Here is a 14370-nt window from a genome sequence, read left to right on the forward strand (position 1 = left end):
GAAATATACATATGAAGCTCTTTTATAGGCAAATGAAATTATCAAGAAGTTACAAGGGGATCTGAAAACTTTAATGGGTAAGTTGAAATTGAAGAATACAGTTACTATTCAGCAAGAAAAACTCTTGGCTGAGAAGGAGGAAAAATTGCAAAAGGAACAAAAGGAATTACAAGATGTTGGACAGTCTCTTCGAATTAAAGAGCAAGAGGTAGTTAATATTTTAAATTTTTATGTTGTAACTAAATTTTTTCCTCATTTTTAAAATTTATGCTTTGTTACATTAACAAATGGCTTTGGTCTTGTTTTTTTTTTTTCAACAAAAGAACATGACTAGATTGAGTAGATGGCAATAACCTGTTTCAGTTTGGAAAGTTAGTTATCATGATTCAGATACCTTGATTGCTCATGTATGTCTATGTTTGTATACACATGTAAATATTTTATTACATAATTGAGCTAATTCCTTTATTCTCATTTAATAATAGTAGTAGTAACCATTTATGTAATTATTTAGTTAATACATTCTTCAGTTTTTATTTAACCTTTATTTTGCTTGACTTATTGTGATGATTGATACATTTCAGGTATGCAAATTACAAGAACAATTAGAAGCTACAGTTAAAAAACTTGAAGAAAGCAAACAACTTCTAAAAAATAATGAAAAGTGTAAGTATGTTACGTGTTAATGTAAATGAGGTTTGTAGTTTTATTCTTTTATTTTTTTGAGACACGGTCTCACTCTGTCACCCAGGCTGGAGTGCAGTGGCATGATCTCAGCTCACTGCAGCCTCCACCACTTTGGTTCAAGTTATCCTCCCGCCTCAGCCCCCTAGTAGCTGGGACTAAGGTGTGCACCACCACACTCAGCTAATTTTGTGGGGTTTTTTTGTAGAGACGAGATTTTATCATGTTGCCCAGGCTGGTCTTGAACTCCTGAGCTCAAGTGATCCACCCGCCTTGGCCTCCAGATTGCTGCGTTTAGGTTTACAGGTGTTAGCCATCGTGCTCGGCTGTAGTTTTATTCTTAACCTGAAAATTTTATTCGAATTCATAAAAGTAGACATTGGCCAATATATAAGTAATTTCTACTTTAAATATACTGTCTTAATGCCTTTTCTATAATAAATTTATATCATCTGCCCAATAAAAGAGTTATCATCTTTATAAAGAAAACCATATCCCATAGGTCAGTAACCCACAATTAAAACTGTTGAAAATGTTGACTGTAATTTATTGTTTAAATTCTTCATTATTCCTTTTTTTAATAGCTGTGTTTACCTAATAATAACAATATGAATTGTTTGAAACCAAAACATAAAATTAAGATTTTAACTAACATTTTCTCAGTTTATACTACTGGGTATCTATCATACATAAGATTGTGAATTTTAAGTAAACTGTAAGATATTCTAGAAGTGAAATCTTTCAAAGAGTTGCTTGACTAGCAGAAATATGTGCTTTGGAAAGTAATACAATAAGGAGTCCTATGTGGCAGCTTCTAAAATAAGAAACTTTAATGACAAAAATTTAGGTGAACCTATATTGCTCTCCTGTGATGTCAGGTAGTTGTAAAAACTTATAATTTAAAAATCTTAATATAATTTTTAAATGTTTAAGATGATTAGAAAAATAAACAGTCAATATTCTTTACCTTGCTTCTTGTTCTTTTATTTAAGTAATCACGTGGTTAAATAAAGAACTAAATGAAAATCAGCTAGTGAGAAAGCAAGATGTATTGGGACCTTCTACTACTACGCCTGCACATTCCAGCAGCAACACAATCAGAAGTGGAATTTCTCCTAACCTGAATGTGGTAAGATTTAAAACAAGATGTGAGTGATCTTAGTGAATTTCCTGAAACAAAAGTATTTCCAGATTGTTAGGAAGTTTCCATGATTTAAGGTGCTGATACCAATACAAAGTGGAGTCCTACAATTGCACTGAAATAGAGTTTAAGTTGCCCCTGGAAGTGGAACAAAGGCACACTTGCTCTGAACAGAGGCTGAGTTTCAAGAGCACACTTCTTTTTTTTGTTTTGTTTTGGTTTTTTTTGAGATGGAGTCTCACTCTGTTGCTCAGGCTGGAGTGCAGTGGCACGATCTTGGCTCACTGCAAACTCCGCCTCCCAGGTTCACACCATTCTCCTGCCTCAGCTTCCCAAGTAGCTGGGACTATAGGCGCCCGCCACCACGCCCAGCTAATTTTTTGTATTTTTAGTAGAAACAGATTTCACCCTGTTAGCCAGGATGGTCTCAATCTCCTGACCTCATGATCTGCCTGCCTCGGCCTCCCAAAGTGTTGGGATTACAGGCGTGAGCCACCGCGCCCAGCCAAGAGCACACTTCTTTATAAGTCTTGACTGGATATTGAAATCTTTCAGTGCTAACTAAAGTAATACCAAATATACTGAAAAACTTGAAAACACATAACGTAAAACATTTAGGAGACTTGAAGAAGAGAGAATTCAGGGTTTAGGCTTAAGCCTAAACTGAATTCTATCAGAAAAAGAAAAGAAAGTAAAAAAGAAAAAAGTCCTATTAGCAGGCTTGTCACCTTTAGATTCTACAAGAAACTGGTTATGAGATATAAACTTTCTAGCTCCCAGGACCAGATTTTTTTCTCTTTTGAGACAAGACCTCACTCTTGCCGAGGCTGGAGTGCGGTGGTGGGATCATGGCTCATGGCAGCCTTGACCTCCTGGGCTCAGGCAATCCTCCCACCTCGGCCTCTCAAAGTGCTGGGATTATAGCTGTGAGCCACTGTGCCCAGCCCTGCTTTTTTTTTTTTTTTTTTTTAACCTGAGAAAAAAGGGAGGCTGGGCACGATGGCTCATGCCTGTAATCCCAGCACTTTGGGTGGGAGGCTGAGGTGGGTGGATCACCTGAGGTCAGGAGTTCAAGAGGTCAGCCTGGGCAACGTGGTGAAACCCTGTCTCTACTAAAAATACATAATTCAGTTGGGTGCAGCGGTGCATGCCTATAATCCCAGCTACTCGGGAGACTGAGGCAGGGGAACTGCTTGAACCCAGGAGGTGGAGGTTGCCATGAGCCAAGATCGCACCACTGTACTCCAGCCTGGGTGACAGAGTGAGACTCTATCTCAAACAGAAAAAAGGGAGAATAGGAAAAGCAGCTTCTTACATTCAGAGGTGGTTTGGTACTATCTGATAGTTAGGCCTAGGTGCTGCTAGGAGCTTACCTAGCATCCGCACATAGGCCTGGGGCTCTCCTGTTGAACACAACAATTTCATGGAATATTAACATCAGGCAAGGTTACCCTGTGACTCTGTCAATACAAAAACAAGACTGTTTCATAATCATGCCTGAACACAGACAAAAATATGAACATTGCTAAATCACAGATATGACCCATAAGCATCCTCATATCCTGGCTAACATGAATGGCTGCTGCTGCTTTAATTACAGCTTTGACCTTAATACATTCCTCTTGCCTTATTAGATAGGATTTATTCAGATACCCAGTCATACATTTATCCCCATTTCCCAGTAGCTTCCAATCCACAGCAAAGCACCACTTAAACTTTTTCTTAAATCACCTAACATGTGCCTAAATCCAATAAATAAGTCCCTTTTAATACCCACTTTTGGAGATACCCATGTTTGTTCATGGTGTGCAGTTTCCGTTGTTGCAAGGAGCAATACATCTAGCTCGTATATCTATACATGGGTTCCTGGTGGTCCTTGGCTGCAGGACATTGGCAGAAGGTTTAAAATTCAGATCCCTAATTGAATTTTTAACCTAATCTACTCTGGTAAGTCAGAGTACGGGATGTCTAAAGAAGGGGAAAGATTGCTGTTAAATTGGAGAAAGGTGCAGAAAGAAGTGCCTGGGGCTGAATTACAAACTTAAAAAAATTTTTTTGTCTGGCTTAAAATTTGAATGACTGATGATAGCTGTGTGAAAGGTGTTTTTTTGTGTGCATCCATTAGTGTGCACAAATGCTTCTCAAGATTTCTGTTACAACTGGCCTCAGTATAAAAATAAACTTTTTCATAACGTTGGTTAATGTGTGGTGCCAGTATATTGAAAATTAGTGGCAAAACCAATTACTGTCTCAATTAGTCCATTTAAGAACACTGATCTTGTTTTTATGCAGTCTGACAGAAAATTAGTTTTATTTTATCTCTGATTGGCCTATTGATCTCCAGGCTCCCCCATTCCCCCCTTTTTTAGGAGACTTAGAGTGAAACAAGTTGGTTCAGAAGCTTGGCTTTAACTTAGTACAAAGGCAGGCCCAGTAGTTTGTTTTATCCAAGCTTGCACACTTACCTTGAAAAGCCCTCTAGTTCAAAGTTATCCTAGCCCCATGGTAGATAATAAAGCAGAGTTGTGTGGCATGATAAACAAGACTGGCCTCTGAGATAGTGCTCTTAATTATTAGTTATTATAACAGATGCTAATGCCACCTGATCAACAAATACTATTTAGAATTAATTTATCATCTTTAATCATCTTTATGTTTTTATTTTTAGGTTGATGGTAGACTGACTTACCCAACCTGTGGGATTGGTTATCCTGTCTCCTCTGCATTTGCATTCCAGAATACCTTCCCTCATTCGATATCTGCCAAAAATACCAGCCACCCTGGTTCAGGAACAAAGGTAGCCAAATTAACTAATACTTGTTCTGGGAAAAAATATAGCAACCTATTAGCATACAAACATTTCACATCTTTTAAAAGTTCATTTATTTTTTGGTCAGTTGTTAAGTAGTAGGTAGTGTATTAGATAAATACATTACTGAATATCTAGTATCTATGTGTACAGGAAATATATGCACTATATATTTCTTGAGTCACTGTAATTTCTAAAATCTTGACATCAGTCTGTTTAAACCTCACTTATTTCTACTCAACCTCTCCTTTTTTTTTTTTTTTTTGAGACAGTCTTGCTCGGTTGTCCAGGCTAGAGTGCAGTGGTGTAATCTCAACTCATTGCAGCCTCTGCCTCCTGGGTTCAGTGATTCTCGTGCCTCAGCCTCCTGAGTAGCTGGGATTACAGGCATGTGCCACTACACCCGGCTAATTTTTTTGCAATTTTAGTAGAGGTGAGGTTTCGCCATGTTGGCCAGGCTGGTCTCGAACTCCTGGCCTCAAGTGATCCACCTGCCTTGGCCTCCCAAGGTTCTGGGATTGCAGGCCTGAGCCACCACGCCCGGCCAGCCTTTCCGTTTTTATTCATTCTTCTACTTGTGTCTCCTACAGCTCTCAAGCCTGACTAGGATTTCTGACTTCATACTGTTGGAGTCTGAGCTATGATTGGGAGTCCATTGCTAGAATTTAAAGGTCTGGTAGGGCAGGCTTAAATCAAATTCTAAAACTTAGTTCTGACAGCATTATCTCAGATAAGATATGACTAGCAATCCCCCCAACCCTTGATATATTTGTTAAGGCTTTCTTCTACTTACTTCTTTTTCCTCATTTTTATTATTATCTTAGATTTATATATTTTTTATGTATTATAATTTTGTTTTCACAATAGTTTAATCCACCCAGACCAGTCACTGCTTTTATTTTCATTGCTAACTTCAGATCCAGGTTTATTTTTTCTTAAATAATGAGACAAATAAACATTTATGAAAAAATATTCTATAAAAGATAAAATTGAGGACTTTGAAACTGGTATTACAAACTCTATCAAATTAGGTCTGGGCTACTCTAAAAATAAGTTGGCTGTGTTGCTTAGGCATGTGCTCTTTTTAGCCATAGCCTTATTATTGCCAGTAGCTATGGAGAATTCTCAGTGAAATGAAAATTAAGCCTGAGTTTTTATGTCTGGAATACTGTTATGTAAAGAGTACTTAGATGCATATAACTGGCTCTTCTTGCATTGCTTATTAAGGAGAATTAGATATGTGCATTCAAAGGAATGTCTATTGTTTTATTATCAGTTTCAGTATACTCAAGTGTGGTTGCATCTTGGGATCATTTTTTTTCTTTAGAATTATAAGTGAATTCACAGTTGTTTTTTATTTAAACAACTTTCCAGGAATATATATATAATGTCCAAAATGAGGACAAGTACTACTAGAGACAGTTGCCTACTTGGTAGGACTAAAGATGACTTATAAAATAATACTATCATTCTTATAGGTCTTGTGGAATCAGAGGAATCATTATAATAAATATGTTCTTAAATACAGGAGCAAGACTTTCAGTGTTTCCTGTATCGGTGATCTCCATATTCTTTTAATTATGTATCCCTAACAGGGGAAAAAAAAAAACCCTAAAACAGAACAATTTGTGCTCTCCTCTCAAATACATTAATGTGTATTTATTTGTGAATTTATGCATATACTACTGAAATACTATATGCTGTATAATTATTGGTTAAGAAGGGGGAATCTGATGTTAGGATTTAAAACCTGCCTCTATCAACCTGAAGTTGATCAAGCCATTGAAACAACATTCAACTCTTACACTTCAGTTTTCCCACTTATAAAATGGAGTGATAATTTTCTCTACCTTACTGGATTATTGAGTTAAGTGAATTAATGCATTTGCTTAGAATAGTACCTGGTTCATGATAAGTGCTCTGTAAATGTTATATTATTAATAATAAAATATATTCAAAAATAGAAATTAAAGAATCAGATTAAAAATGGATGTAAATGAAAGTTGTTAAGATTTTCTTCTCAGACCTCAGTGAATGGTGCTAATTACTGCCTACTTTGTCCTCCCCGACTCAAAGACCCACTTTAAAGCACCAAATACCACCTACTTTGGTGATCATTGATCTAGGTAGTTTTGTGCTAGCAGCTATGTTGATTAAAACATGTACTTTTGAATTACAGTTTTTAAAAATGACGCTTTTATTTTTGACATTGAACCTGTGATCTTCCTGATGTCTTAAAATGTTACTGTCAAGATTGAATACATTCAAGGATGTTTAACTGTGGGAATGTAAAATAACATGAGAAATTTGGCAAGAAACAAAATAATGCTGAAAGAATATGTGAGAATATTTAACAAGATTGTGCTGTTCTGACAAATAGAACAAATACTTGATAATTTTAAAGCAAGATACACAAAACGACTTGTTTTTTCTCTTTTATTTTTGGATACAATGATAGCCAAAGATTCATTCATTGAACAAGTATTTAATGAATGTCTGTTATCTGCTGTGGCCAGGCGTAGTTTTAGTTGCAGGAGATGACAGCAGTGAACAAGACAAATGCCCTGACACTATGGTGCTTACATTTTGTGGTGAAACACCAGTAGATAGTAAATTGTAATGTCTTTCAAACTAAACTGTTTATTCATTCATTCATTTATTTATTTATTTTTGTGACAGAGTCTCACTCTGTCACCAAGGCTAGAGTGCAGTGGCATGATCTTAGCTCACTGCAACCTCCACCTCCCAGGTTCAATCGATTCTCATGCCTCAGCCTCCCGAGTAGCTGAGATTACAGGTGTGCAGCACCACACCTGGCTAATTTTTGTATTTTTAGTAGAGACAGGGTTTCACCATGTTGGTCAGGCTGATCTCTAACTCCTGACCTCAAGTGATCCACCTGCCTCGGCCTCCCAAGTGGTGGGATTACAGGCATGAGCCTCTGTGCCTGGCTTGGGTTACATTCTTGATCTTCAAGGTCAAACTTTCATCGAGGAGATTATGAAGTATGTGAGGGATTTTCCGAAGTGAGGAACCGGCCAGATGATTGATTTATCTTTTTTCTTTTAATCTGGTTGAAAGGCTTAGGGAGACAATTCTGTTTACTGTTAAGGACCAAAAAACAAAGTCTGGAAATGCCGTACACAATGGTCATGAACTACAAAATAGTAGTGGAGTGGAGAGGAGACACAGTAATACATAGCATTATTTTGAGTGAGCTCCAGCTTTTCATTCTAACCCTTGAACCGAGGAGAAACAGCTGTCCTTTTTCATAGAGTCTGCAACAGAATGGAAATGTGACTCAGTTTATCAGCTCCCACAGAGCAGGCAGAGTAAGAGACTATTTTAAGCGGGTTTGGGGAGCCCCTATCCCAAGCACAGAGTGGATGTTGAAGGTTGTTCCTGGCATCCACTGGTGGTGGCTTGTGGCTAGTCCTGGGCTCCCTGGGTCCTAGGCATCTCTTGATTCTCAGTAATGAACTTGTCACTTGGCCAATGTGGACCTGTTGACAAACTACTCTGAATTACTGTAAGGTCTCTTTTGGCTTTATTCTCTAGGGTTTGAGTTTCTACAGGAACATTTACATTTTTATTTTCTCGGAAGGAATCTCTTATCCTCCTGACACTCTGTAATTGTAGGTGCTGAAATGCTTGTTTTCTGTCAGTGTCATCCAGTACAGATCTCTAACATTTGTGTGTGACTGGAGGCGCCCCAAGGCCCTGTTGCCTCAATTTCTTTATCTTGATAGTGTTTGGCCCACAGTGTGTATTCAGAGACAGATTTTGTGTACAGATAGCATTATTCAGTTTGGTTAACCATCTAATTCACCTAGATGGTTTAAATTAATTTTTCATTTATTTGGTATTAACTTTTTAAAAATAATGTGTAAGTATGGGAAGCTTCGAAAGGTACAAGAGGATGTACTATCTAAAAGTCCCTACTGTGGTCCCCAGTCCTCTTAGAGAAAAATACTGTTAGGAATTTCTTATGATATATTCCAGAAATATTCAGAGCATGTATAAGACCATATGTATGTGCATGTATATGTATATGTGTTCAAATATATGAGTGTTTTTATATATAAACATAAATAGTACTTGCCAATTGTTCTGCGCCTTGCTTTTTTCATTTAATGGTATTATGGAATAGGTAACTGCAGTGTATCAGAATGTAAGTTTTTATTTCTTTTTAGTGACTTCATAGTATTCCAGTATACGGATGTGCTATAATTAACTAATACTCTATTTATGGATGAGTAGGTTTTTTTCAATCCAGATGCTCATACAGTGCTCCAGCAAATATTTTTGTGCATACATCTCGGTGGCCTGGTACTAATAGATTTATAGGTTACATTGTTAGAAGTAACTGTGTCAAAGGCATTTTTGCATATCTGGTGACTAAAATAGTATCTTATTGTAATGTTAATTAACATTTTCTTGATTAAAGTGAGAAACATCTTTTTATATATTTGTAGGTTATGTTTCCTGTTCTGTAAAACTCCTGTTTATTCATTTTTTGTTTTTCATTTGTTTGTTTTAGAGATGGAAATCTCCCTGTGTTGCCCAGGCTGGCTTCAAATTTCTGGGCTCACCTGATCTTCCTGGCTCAGCCTCCTGAGTAGCTGAGACTACAGGCATGCACCATTGTGCCTGGCTCTTTCTTTTATTTGTTTTTTTTTTTGTTTGGGAGATTTAACATTTATAAAATGGTTTTATAAGTGTTCTTTACATATTCTGGACACTAGTTTGCCGTTGTTTTTAATGTGTTATTTTGTAATTTTTGGTTTGTTTTTATTCTTCATTATACTTCCTTTTTAAAAATTTAAAGGTTATTAAGGTAGAATTTACATATCATAAAATCCTTCCACTTTAAGATTAGTTCAATAATTTTAGTCAGCTTATAGAGTTGTGAAGCTATACCACAGTTCAATATTAGAACATTTACATTACCCTAAAAGTACCCTAGTGCCTGTTTGCAGTTTATCCTTACTCCTCCTTCTAGCCCTAGGCAACTACTGATCAGCTGTCACTATAAAATTTGCTTTTCTATGTTTCATATGAGTAGAATCATACAACATGTAGTTTTTTGTGTGTCTTCTTTTTTTTTTGAGATAAAATCTCATTCTGTCATCCAGGATAGAGTGCAGTGGCACGATCATGGCTCATTGCAGCCTCGACCTCCTTGGGCTCAGGTGATCCTCCTATCTTAGCCTCCTGAGTAGCTGGGACTACAGGTGTGTGCCACCATGCCCAGGTACCTTTTTTTGCATTTTTTATAGAGATGGAGTTTCACCATGTTGCTCAGGCTGATTTCGAATTCCTGGGCTCAAGGTATCTGCCTGCCTCAGCCTCCCAAAGTGCTGGAATTACAGGCGTGAGCCACCATGCCTGGCCCATGTCTTTCCTTTTCACTCAGTATACCGTGTTTGAGGTTCATCCAGGCTGTAATGTGTATCAGTAGTTCTTTTCTTTTAATTGCTCAGTAGTATTTCATTGTATTGATATGCCACAATTTGTTCATTCATCAGTTGATGGACATTTGAGTTGTTTTAAGTTTTTGGATGTTACAGATTAAGCTGCTGTGAACATATGTGTACAAGTCTTTGTATTTATTGTGGGTGAGTACCCAGGAATGGAATGGCTGGTGGCATATGTTTGATTTTTAAGAAATTACCAAACTTTTCCAAAGTGGTTTTACAATTTACTACCAGCAGTCTGAGAGTTCAAGTTGTTCTGCATCCTTCCAACAGTTGGTATAGTCAGTTGTATAGCCATTCTAATACATGCATAGAAGTACCTCATTGTGATTTTATTTATTTATTGAGACAGTGTCTTGCTCTGTTGCCCAGGCTGGAGTGCAGTGGTGCAATCTCAGCTCACTACAACCTCCACCTTCAGGGTTCAAGCGATTCTCATGCCTCAGCCTCCCGAGTAGCTGGGGTTACAGGTGCACGCCACCACGTCCAGCTAATTTTTGTATTTTTTAGTAGAGACAGGGTTCACCATGTTGGCCAGGCTGGTTTTGAACTCCTGACCTCAAGTGATCCCCTACCTCGGCCTCCCAAAGTGCTGGGATTACAGGCATCAGCCACCACACCTGGCCCCTCATTGTGATTTTAGTTTGCATTTCCCTAAAACCTAATGAGGTTGAGTATCTCTATTCATGTGCTTATTAACATCAATATTAAAATACCACTTTGGCGATATTTCTATTTGAATCTTTTGACCATTGCTAAACAAGGTTGTCTTTTTATTGAATTATAAGTTCTTTGTATATTCTGGATACAAGTCCTTTATCAAGTATATAATTAGCAAATATTTTCTCCCAGTGGCTTCCCTTTTCATTTTCTCAATGTGTCTTTTGAAATACGAAAGTTTTTAATATTTGATGGAATGCAATTTATCAAACTTTTTTCTTTTGTGGATCTTGCTTTTGGAGTTGTATATAAGAACTCTGTCCAACCACAGGTTGAAAACATTTTCTCCTTTGTTTTCTTCTACAAGTTTTATAGTTTTAGTTGTTACATTTAGATTTATGATCCATTTTGAAATAATTTGTGTGCATGGCTTGAAGTAAGGATCTAAGTTCATTTTTCCCCCCTGCTCTGAATATCCAGTTCTTAGTACCATTTATGAAAAGTCTTTTTCTCTGTTGAATTGTCTAAGCACCTTTGTTGAAAATCAGTTGACCATGTAAGGATTTATTTCAGGATTCTCAATTCTGTTTCATTGATTTTTATGCCTATCCTGTGCCAATGTCACAGCATCTTAATCACTATGACTTTATATTAAAAGTTTTGAAAGTCAGTAGTATAAATCTACAGACTCTATTCTTCCTTTTCAAAATTGTTTTAGATCTTTTACATTTTCATGAAAATGTTTGGTCACCTTCTCAATTTCTACAAAATGGTTTGTTTGGATTTTGATAGGTATACAAGGAATTTATAGGTCAGTTTTCAAAGAAATGCTGTTTTGACAGTATTGTGTCTTCCAATCCATGAATATTAACAGTCTTTCCATTTATTTAGAGCTTTACTTTCTCTCAGTAATGTTTTGCAGTTTTCAATGTATAAGTCTTGAATTTCTTCTGTTGAATTTATTCTTAAGTGTTTTATTCTTTTAGATGCTATTGTGGGTATAATTATTTTATTTTTCAGAATATTCATTGATGTGTAGAAATGTATGTCATTTTTGTATGTTGATCTTGTATCTTGAAACCTTGCTAAACTCATTTATTATACTCATTAGTGGTTTTCGGTAAATTCTGTTGGATTTTCCACATAGACAGTTATGTCATCTGAAAATAATGACAGTTTTACTTCTTCCTTTCCAATGTGGTTGCTTTTTATTTATTTTTCTTGCCGTATTGTAATGGCTAGAACCGATAGTACAATTTATTTTTATTTATTTATTTTTTGAGACAGAGTCTTAGTGTCACCTAGCCTGGAGTGCAGTGGCACATTCTTGGCTCACTGCAACTTCTGTCTCCCAGGCTCAAGTGATCATCCTACCTCAGCCTCCCTAGTAACTGGGACCACAGGTGCGTGCCACCATACCCCCAGCTAATTTTTTGTAATTTTGGTAGAGACAGGGTTTTGCCATGTTGCCCAGGCTGGTCTTGAGCTCCTGAGCTCAAGTGATCCACCTGCCACGGCCTCCAAAAAAGTGCTGGGATTACAGGTGTAGGCCACTGCACCCAGCCTATAGTGCAGTTTAAATAAATGTGAGAGCAGACATTCTGCCTTGTTCCTGAGCTTCAGGGCAGAGCATTCAGTCTTTCATCATAAGCATATTAGCTGTAGGTTTTTGCTAGGTGGCCATTTTTCAGAATAAGGGAGTTTTATTCTATTCCTAGTTTGCTAAGAGCTTTTATCATGAATGGTTGTTAAATTTTGTCAAATGCTTTTTCAATTGATATGGTCATGTGGCTTATCTTTTATCAGTGAACAGATTGTATTGATTGTTTAAGATTATATTAGCCTTTCATTCTTGGGATAAACTTCACTTGGTCATGGTGTATTCTTTTCATATATCGCTGGAGTTAATTTTCTTTTTCTTTCTTTTTCTTTTTTTTTTTGGAGACAGAGTCTCTCTCTGTTGCCCTGGCTGGAGTGCAGTAGCGTGATCTCGGCTCCCTGCAACCTCTGCCTCCTGGGTTCCAGCGATTCTTCTGCCGCAGCCTCCCGAGTAGCTGGGACTACAGGTGCCTGTCACTGCACCAGCTAATTTTTGTATTTTTAATAGAGACACGGTTTCGCCCTGTTGGCTAGGCTAGTCTTGAACTTCTGAGCTCAAGGTCAGAGGTGGGTGATCCGCCCACCTCGGCCTCCCAAAGTGCTGGGATTACAGACGTGTGAGCCCCAACACCCAGCTTGGAGTTAATTTTCTGATAGTTTGATTTTGTGTCCATGTTCATAAAGAATATTGGCCTGTAGTTTACTTTTCATGTACTGTCTTTAACAAATTTAAATCAGGACAATACTGGCCTCATAAAATGAACAGGAAACTGTCTTTTCTCTTTTATTTTCTGGCATATATTGTATAGAGTTGCTTTATATTTTCTTTAAATGTTTGGTAGAATTTTCCAGTGAAATCATCTGGGTCTGGAAATTTTTTTGCCGGAGGCTTTTTTCCGCTGTGAATTAATTTTTTTCAATACCTATAGAATGTTTGGGTTATTTATTTCTTCTTAGGCCAGTTTCGATAGTTTGTGACTTTCACAGGATTAAATCATTTAATCTAAATTTTAAGCTATGTGCGAAGAGTTGTTTGTAGTATTCCATTATTATCTTTTTAATGTCTATAGACTCTGCTGTAACATCCTCTCTTTCATTACTTATAATGGTGATTTTTGCCTTCTCTCTTTGAAAAATCACTTTGGTAAGAGTTACGAGTTTCATGGATCTTTTCAAGGAACCGGCTTATGGTTTCATTGGTTTTTCAATTTACTGATTTCTCCATTTTAATATTTTTTCCCTTCTAACTGCCTTGAGTTTGTTTGGCTCCTTTTCTTACTTTCTTAAGGTAGAAGATTATGTTCTGATTTAAGAGTTCTATGTTAATCTGAACATTTAATGCTATACATGTTGTTCAGTCTTGCTTTAACTGCATTTCACAAATTTTGGTATTTGTATTTTCATTTTCATTAAGTTCAAAATATTTTTTTTTCTTTTCTTTTTTTTGAGACAGGGTCACACTGTGTCCCCCAGACTGGAGTGCAGTGGCATGATCGCAGCTCCTTGCAGCCTCACCTCCTGGGTTTATGTGATTCTCCCACCTTAGCCTCCTGAGTAGCTGGGACTACAGGTGCACACCACCACACCTGCCTAATTTTCGTATTTTTTTTGTAGAGACAGGGTTTTGCCATGTTTCCCAGGCCAATCTCAAACTCCTGGGCTCAAGTGATCTGCCTGCCTTGGCCTCCCAAAGTGTGGGGATTACAGGCATGAGCCACCACGCCCAGCCCTATTCTTTTCAAGTACACATGGAACACTAACCAAGATAGACTACATCCTAAGTCCTAAACCAGTCTGGAATTAAACTAGAAATCTATAACAGAAAGATATATGGAAGATTTGAGGGAAATTAGAAAATATTTTGGCCAGGTGTGGTCACACACACCTGTGGTCCCAGCTATTGGGGAGGCTGAGGTGGGAGGATCACCTGAGCCCAGGATGTGGAGGTGGCAGTGAGCTGTGTTTGCACCACTCTGCTCTGTCCTGGGCAATAGAGTGAG

At 37.4% G+C, this 14370-nt stretch overlaps 1 protein-coding gene across 8 annotated transcripts in view; it reads left to right on the forward strand.

Annotated features, from left to right (window-relative positions):
• Positions 1-14370, forward strand: part of SASS6 (SAS-6 centriolar assembly protein) — a 74492-nt gene that overhangs the window by 25273 nt on the left and 34849 nt on the right. For all 8 annotated transcript variants that reach the window (XM_019034740.4, XM_055352889.2, XM_055352879.2 and 5 more), the window contains 4 exons: positions 29-208; positions 585-666; positions 1677-1813; positions 4494-4622. In XM_019034740.4, coding sequence (XP_018890285.3) covers positions 29-208; positions 585-666; positions 1677-1813; positions 4494-4622 — 528 coding nt within the window. The remainder of the gene's footprint in view (positions 1-28; positions 209-584; positions 667-1676; positions 1814-4493; positions 4623-14370) is intronic.

Source organism: Gorilla gorilla, chromosome 1 (assembly GCF_029281585.2).
Source record: "Gorilla gorilla gorilla isolate KB3781 chromosome 1, NHGRI_mGorGor1-v2.1_pri, whole genome shotgun sequence".
Taxonomy (NCBI): Eukaryota; Metazoa; Chordata; class Mammalia; order Primates; family Hominidae; genus Gorilla; species Gorilla gorilla.